Source organism: Pocillopora verrucosa, chromosome 7, assembly GCF_036669915.1.
Source record: "Pocillopora verrucosa isolate sample1 chromosome 7, ASM3666991v2, whole genome shotgun sequence".
Lineage (NCBI taxonomy): Eukaryota > Metazoa > Cnidaria > Anthozoa > Scleractinia > Pocilloporidae > Pocillopora > Pocillopora verrucosa.
Genome location: NC_089318.1, coordinates 10,760,181 through 10,767,845, shown reverse-complemented (window position 1 = coordinate 10,767,845; position 7,665 = coordinate 10,760,181). Strand labels below are relative to the sequence as shown.

The following is a 7,665-nucleotide window of genomic DNA, read 5'->3' as shown; positions in this document are numbered from 1 at the left end:
CTCAGAAACTGTGTAGCGTACTTTATGGAGAATATGCATACTGATCTAAGGGTGTAAAGGGTAAAGTAGTCTAACGGGAACTCCTGAAGGGGACAGCCATCAGTCTCCATCGTGCAACGAGTCGTCATATTTATCATCGTGTTGTTGGCAGATACTTTAAATACCGATTTTGTAAATAATATGGCGGCTAAACGGAAAGGAAGGAAATTGATGCTTTAGCACTAACGATTGAGATTCATCACAAGCGATTGATTATTTTGGCACAAATGGCTCCCCCTAGCAAAGTTATTCATTGCTTGTTTACGGTGATGCGACTTCCTGGGACGACCGCAAGAAGGACGAACCGTAAAAGCACTGGATCATACTCCCATAAAGCACTTCGGTCGTACAAGAGGTGGCATTATAAAAATTTCCTTCGCTACTACTCAGTTCGAACCGCCAACTTGAGAATTGAAGTCGAGGAAATGGACAACAGATTAGACCCAAATGACGATAACAGATACAGAACAAGTGCCCCAGTCCAGGTGAGTCGGAGCTGCCATCCGAAATTTTTCTGGAATAGGACGAATAAGTTGAGAAATTAAGCTTAATTAACTAAATGTACGTAGACTGGACGTTTCAAGGGGAAAGTCTTGTTTATTATTAATCCGTGCTGATTCGTACCTGTGTCGGCGGCGGTTTTATTCCCATGGAGTAATTTCTTTGGTTGTTACCTGTGAATGAGCTTGAATTATTCTTCCCTTTTTTGTCACTATGTATATGACAAGGACTAAGGTCTTGTGATTGCTTTCGTTCCCACAAAATTGTCTCCCTATATAATGTAAATGACATTAGACAGTACATGTTTAAACTAAGTAGAGTTACTGTGAACCAGCAAATTGCCTGAAGAACAACTCTGGAATATTCAGTATTGACAAGCTTCTTGTCTTGTACGCTACGTTATGATACTCGGTCGTATGTTGGTAAACGATAAAACAAGCGATAAACATCCCCTTCTTAATGGTACCTTGCATGAAACGTTATGCATGCTCAAGTTTTTACGTGAATAGGTTAAAAGGGGGTCTGAAGCTTTAAACTGTCATTTCATTTGCATTCATTGCTAGTTAGCTTTAGAGGAGTAGGTTTGGTATTTATTTTACGCCACTTCTTGTTATTTGCGAAAAATTCGATTTGAAGTTGCCTTTTTGCGGCCGTGAAACAGTCGGCTAAAACGATTAGCACGTCGAGGCACAAATTAATGCAAATGAAAACACGTTAACATCGCAGAGGCTATTTGCCTTTACTATCAGTGTTTCATTTTGCTTTGATTTACATGACAAATCGTTAGCAACGTAGTTAAAAAAACCTGCTACACTTTTTTAGTTGATTTTTGTAATACTTTTTGTAAATGTACAGTTGTGCTAATAAAGCCAGTTGTGTTACTGTTGTAATTCATTTATCCCCTCACAGCACTTAACTTGCTATCAGCAACTCCTTGTATATTTCAAATTGCACTCAAAAGTGTGTGATTACTTGCTCAAAGGTAATTCCTTAGTATTTGATTGTGCATCCCTTCTGTGGACATTTACATGTATTAGGTGCACTTGTCTTAACAAAGTTGTGGTTTTTATTATGGCCGCAGGCCTAATTATAAGGGTGATGGTGATTTTATTTAAGAGAATTGAACACATTTGTAAACATTATACCAGAGTAATGAGCCGGGTGATCCTCCTTTCACTTAAATGGTATCATCTTGTTGACATGTTGTACAACAATTTAATTTAATCCTAACTTTCTATCACAGTCCCATGGAGGTCTCTTGTCAGCTGGGTCTTCAGGTTTACAGACGACGACATCTTTGCCTGGGGGCCTGAGTACCTATCCACCCACACCCAGTCCAATGCCACCACTAACACCTATGACTCCTATGACAGCAGAACAAGCTGGGATTGTACCTCAACTACAGTGAGTGTATAATTGGTTACTCTACTATTTAAATTCCTTGTACTATTCAGGCTTGTACTTGCTAAATGTTTATTCAGTGGAACAGCTAGAAAGAGATACACTTGTTAATGTCTCAAATGCATTATCAAATTATTTTGCCTTCTGAGCATAAAGAATATCTTAGTAACTTGTAATAATCATATGCACAGGTGTATATAATGATACTTGGGTTACATCTTTGTCCTCCATGGTTTTGCATGTTGTCTTTCTTGTGCAAAGTCTTACACACTATACATACACCTGTACAATTTCTTTTGTGCCAATAATGACAAGTTAAAAATTTGGATTCTGTTAGTAATGGTAATGATAATAATGATAATCACCAGCCAATCAGCAGGTGTAAAAACCTCTATTCACTTGTGTGGTATATACTAATAATAATTACAATGATGAGGATACTTGTGTAATTTTAGATTTACTGTATTTCTTCACTTATAAGCCAATCTTGGATATAAGCCAAGACCCTAAAAGTTAGAGACCTTCCAGCAGACTCGTGTTGTCCAAGAAAAAAGCAAAACCATCAGCTATAAGCCGAGAGTGATATTCTTGATTGTAAACAGCCATTTGAGTGAGCGAACCTAACGGAAAACATTGGGAAATGGTTCACTGAACACAAAAGCTAATGAATTACAATAAACACAAAAGAAAAAAATTAATCAGTGAAGATGTAAATACTACTATGCAACTGCAGAAACACAACACCCTCAGTTACTGTAACCTGACAAGCATTTCAACTGAGTATTTCTTTCGTCACTGTTATTTTTCTCATCATGCCAAAAGTACATCGCTCTTCGTGTATTATGGCTTTCAGTGACGGTAAATGTTATTGCGGAAGCTGAAGCTGTTGCAAACAACTCAGAAATCGCTTGAGATTATGGACTTAGCAAGTCCATGGTGCGACACTGGAGAAGAGACCAGTAGAACTAGTAGAGCAAGTGATGGAGTGGTTTTCACAGCAGTGAGACCAATAGAAATGAGAAGAGCTTTGCAGAGTTGAGTGAGATCATCTTTCAATGCATGGGAAGCAAAGAATCTGATTGGTGGTTAGAAATAGGTTGTTGTCATAACATTTTTAAAACATGTCACATAAAGAGCACTGCAGTCGCAGAATTTATGGTCATTTCACATTAACTTTAAATTTGCAATTGTACTTGTTTTTGATCCCAAACCCTTGGCTATGAGCAGAACCCCGTTTCTTGTGAAAAATCTCCCAGACTTTTGTGTCAAATACTGAAAAAATCACTCAGCTTATAGCTGAAGTAATACGGTAAAACTTAACTTGATTAAAAAAATAAAATAAGACTACTATTTTTAAAAAAAACTGGTAAAAAAATCTTTCCAGCAATTTGTTTTGTGCCAATATGAACAAGTTGAAGGTATAAATTATATACAAAAACAATTATTATGATAATGATAACATCATTCTACAATAACAATGATAGTAATGATGATAATGATGAAAAGAATATGACTGTATACAGTAATAACCTTATAAAGGTGCACATCATTCTTAAATTATAAAGTGATGTACATCAAATTTAAATTAAAGATTTGTGTTAACTGGCTGATAACTAATTCTTAAGATCACGTATGAAGAAGTCAGATTCACTGTCAGTCTCAAATGTTCATTCCAAACTGTGGGTGCATTGGTGGAAGAGGATCTGTGGCCATACTTGGAGTGTGGACTAAGTGCTTATAGTAGTCGTACTTTTTTTAATTCTTACTAAAAATTTTTGTAAAGGAAATCTTTCAATAGTATATATAGTTGATCTCTAGCTGTCAATATTTTGTTTTGACAGAAATATTGTGTCCACTGTAAATCTTGGCTGTAAGTTAGACTTGAAGAAGATTGCTCTTCATGCAAGGAATGCAGAATACAATCCAAAGGTAAGTTGTACATGTAGCACTTTTATCAATAACATGTTTTAAGTTTATACAGAAGCTTTTGAACTATTTGTAACAGAAGTGTTTGTTTTCTAGAGCTCTGCACACTGAATTATTTTTGTCAATTTTCAGCGATTTGCAGCTGTAATCATGAGAATACGAGAGCCAAGGACAACTGCATTGATATTCAGTTCTGGAAAAATGGTTTGCACAGGAGCAAAAAGGTATTTGCAACTCAGAGAACATAATTTTTTAAAATTGAGATCATAAACTGACTGGTGTCTTATTCAATTGCAACAAGTTTTAGCTCTTATTATCATTGGTTGCTTTAAAATTTCAAATTCTTACCAATTCCATTGAAAACTACCATTGGGTAAATGAAAGGATTTATGGAGACTTTGGTTTGGTTTTGGTTCATTTTAAACTTATCCATTTAAAACTCTCTGTAAACTTAATTTGACTCTTTCATATTATTCTTAAGATGATTGCACTTTTGAAGGCTGTTAAAAAGACTTCTGAAGTGTTATTTTATGTTTTCCTTAGTGAAGACCAATCAAGACTAGCTGCAAGGAAATATGCCAGAGTGGTACAGAAGCTTGGGTTTCCAGTGAGTAAAATGCTTGTTTGTATGCTGGCAATCTTAATAATTAAAAGAGATTTTAATCAAACTTTTTTCAGTCACCAATAAGATGAATATATCTTGCTTTCCTGTTTTATTATTTGAGAACTTTCATTGGTATTGGTACTCTGGATAGTGTTAAGGCAGCTTTTTCATTTCCTTTCAATAAATCTGGTTTCAACTTTAGGAACAGAAAGAGACTGCATGGCAGCCATCTTTTTGGAAAATTAATGTATAATACATATAGTATTATGATTACCTTAGCCAATCATAACACTGGTATCCTTAAAATCACTGGTTAATGAACAAATTAATTTGTGGAGGAATATTTGAGAGCATTTCCTTTAAAAACTCCCCAAACAGTAAGGTATTTTGACTCCAAAGTGTTGAAGGCACTCGCAGCAAGTTGTTAAATTGATCCAAAACCTATTCCAGTAAACATGGAGCATCTGAACCATTTTAAACTGGATTGTGTATTTTTTCAGGGAGAATTGAGAAAGTGAAATAGAAAAACTTTAAGGACCACAAGTGATAAGTTTTTGTGGTTTGTGATTACATGTTGTGATCTTGTTCTTTTTTTAATTGGCTTTTAACACAACGAAAATGCCAAAAAACATTTGATTTAGTTGGTTTTTCTTCTGTTACAGTAAATAATTCTCAAGAAATGTGTTAATCGCTTTTTTATTGATTTTTAGCTATCTCCTTGGATAGACCTACATTTTTTTAATTATTCAATACCATCACTGTTGGCCAGACTGCTTGCAAAATTGATTTTTTTGTATGGGGTGTGTAGCTGTTAACTACGAGTTTCAAAATGCATCCTGTGTGTAAGCAAACAGAGATATGACCCTAAAATTTTAATGTCTTTTGTTTTAGGCAAAGTTTACAGAATTCAAAATTCAGAACATGGTTGGTAGCTGTGATGTGAGATTCCCTATTCGACTTGAAGGCTTGGTGTTAGCCCATGGACAGTTTTCCAGGTAACAAATTCAGAAAATTGATTAATAGTGATGCATATGAATATCTCTCTTCTCTTTTTGTGTTATATTTTCCAGTGTGGATGTACTGTTCCTTTATGGTCTGTAGGAAAAAAAATTTGTCCTGATATGATAGCCTCAACAAACTATTTAATTCTGGAATGTAGAATGTACCCATTTTTGAAAGTGTGGTTGATCTACCTTTTTCATGTATATTGATTATATTAGATAGGCCTTTATTAAACCATAATGGTAAAAGGAATAAGAATTAAGTTAGATTTAAGCTTTAAATTGCATAAGGATAGAATGCACTGCATGCATAAACTGTGGACACCATCATCCTCCACAAAAAAAAAGAATTGCAAACAGTAATGAAATGGCCAAATTCAAGCTCACTGGGAGGGTGGAGAATGGTGGCCAATTTCCATGTGTCTTAGAAAAGAGTTTAATTTGCTATGGATTAAATAAATGACAGATATGGGATTAATGGTGAGATTTTTAAGACAAACGAATTTTCTCCTTTGATTAGCATAATTCTTCACATTTTTTCACCCTTGTGTTCATCAAATACTCCATTACTCTCAATGTTTTATTTAAGACGTTTAGATAATGCTTATGAAATAAATTATTGTTTTGTGTATTGATTAATTTTGCAGTTATGAACCAGAGCTGTTTCCTGGTCTGATTTATCGAATGGTTAAGCCAAGAATTGTGTTATTAATTTTTGTGTCAGGGAAGGTGGTTTTGACAGGTAAGAAATCATATTTATGTTGATCAATGATCTTCAAGGGTGAGCTGCGATTTACCATGTACATTTACTATGCTACTAGTACAGTGCTACCACTAACTGAGCTACAAAGCCACTTGTTATGAGCAAGGTACATTTTTGAGAATCCTTCTTTCCCTTATAGGAATGTGATACAATTGGTAATGAGGATGTATTAACTTGTCTCTAAATGGTTCATTTACAAATTGTTATTTACAACAGATGTCCGATAGTAGCTCACTGTTACACTTGATACATTTGCAACTTACAGTGCTGGCTGCAACTTCCTTTTGGTAGCTATCCCCCACACCAAACCATTTAATTCAGAACTCTAGAAGCTTCAGGTTTCTAATCATACTGAGACTGACTGGCATTCATGTGTAGCTGTCATAGGATTGTTTGGGGCTCATTTTTTTCTTGGTAACTTAAAGTGAATTCAAAGCATGAAGTAGATGTTTTGGTACTCTCCCCTCCTCCCCCTTTGGATGTGATCCTTGTCCATCTCTAGTTACACCAGCATCTCCTCAGGTTTCCCTGACTGTTACCTGGTACCCATTTGTAGTCTGGAGTAGAGAAAATTGCCGTGAGAATTAACCCTTTGACATGTTTATTTGTCCTATAGGTGCCAAAGTGCGTTCAGAAATCTATGAAGCCTTCGAAAACATCTATCCTATCCTCAAGTCATTTAGAAAGACATAACATTACGATTAAGATGTCGCAAAGGATCATAGGACGAAAAGTATTCCTGGATGAATCACCACATCATGTATGCAAAGTCAAGAATTATAGAGAGACCTGGATGGAAAAATAGCCAAGTGAACTTTTCCAGCCAGGTGGCCGGAAAGGAACCCAATTTCTTCAGGCATTACTAAAGAAACATAATTTTGGAAAGGCTATGAGCAGCTTCTGTTATGATACAATTTTGCTTGTAATTTAGAGAATCGCATTTAGAGGGCTGTTTCAAACGTTCTCGGCAATTGCTTGAAAGTGAAGGGTCACCCACGCGGATAATGTTTAGGTGGTTATTATTCCCTGACTCTAAGGATTTATTTTTGAGTTGTTGTTGAGTTAGTTTTGAAAACAAACATAAATATTAAAGTAAAGTCTTGGTTGTTGAAGTGGTATGTTGCTCGCACCAATTAGATTCAGGCTTTAGGCTTTGCCGCCCGTACCGTTCCTCTGCACAAGCACAAAACAACCACTACCGTGATTGGAAGGCAAGCTTTTTTGTTGTGCATGCTGAGACGAGTGTCTTTTGTTTGGATGTCAGTTCTATCACAGTATCAGTGGGAACATTGTTCTTTTGGGGAAGGTCGACAAGATGGAGAGGTTATGGTTTTTTTCCTGTTTTTACTACCGTGTTGAATATCCGTTTCTTTGCTTGAGGAAGCTTCCCGCGATTACTTTGTGTTTGTGGTGCTGTCGTCATTTGTCAT

General features: G+C 35.8%; 1 protein-coding gene across 1 annotated transcript; it reads left to right on the top strand.

Moving 5' to 3' along the window:
* Window positions 1-390: 390 nt before the first annotated feature.
* On the top strand, window positions 391-7,347 carry LOC131771020 (uncharacterized). Its single transcript, XM_059086775.2, has 8 exons — window positions 391-524; window positions 1,784-1,944; window positions 3,783-3,870; window positions 4,000-4,091; window positions 4,411-4,474; window positions 5,363-5,466; window positions 6,120-6,214; window positions 6,852-7,347. Exons 1-8 carry the CDS (start codon window positions 465-467, stop codon window positions 6,926-6,928), a joined length of 741 nt encoding a protein of 246 aa, XP_058942758.1. The 5' UTR covers window positions 391-464; the 3' UTR covers window positions 6,929-7,347.
* The last annotated feature ends 318 nt before the right edge of the window (window positions 7,348-7,665 follow it).

Excerpts from the sequence above, each read along its gene's own strand:
- LOC131771020 (XM_059086775.2), top strand. The coding sequence starts at position 465 with ATGGACAACAGATTAGACCCAAATGACGATAACAGATACAGAACAAGT. Across the intron at positions 1,945-3,782 it reads GGGATTGTACCTCAACTACA|AAATATTGTGTCCACTGTAA; the intron begins GTGAGTGTATAA and ends TTGTTTTGACAG. Across the intron at positions 4,092-4,410 it reads GTTTGCACAGGAGCAAAAAG|TGAAGACCAATCAAGACTAG; the intron begins GTATTTGCAACT and ends TGTTTTCCTTAG.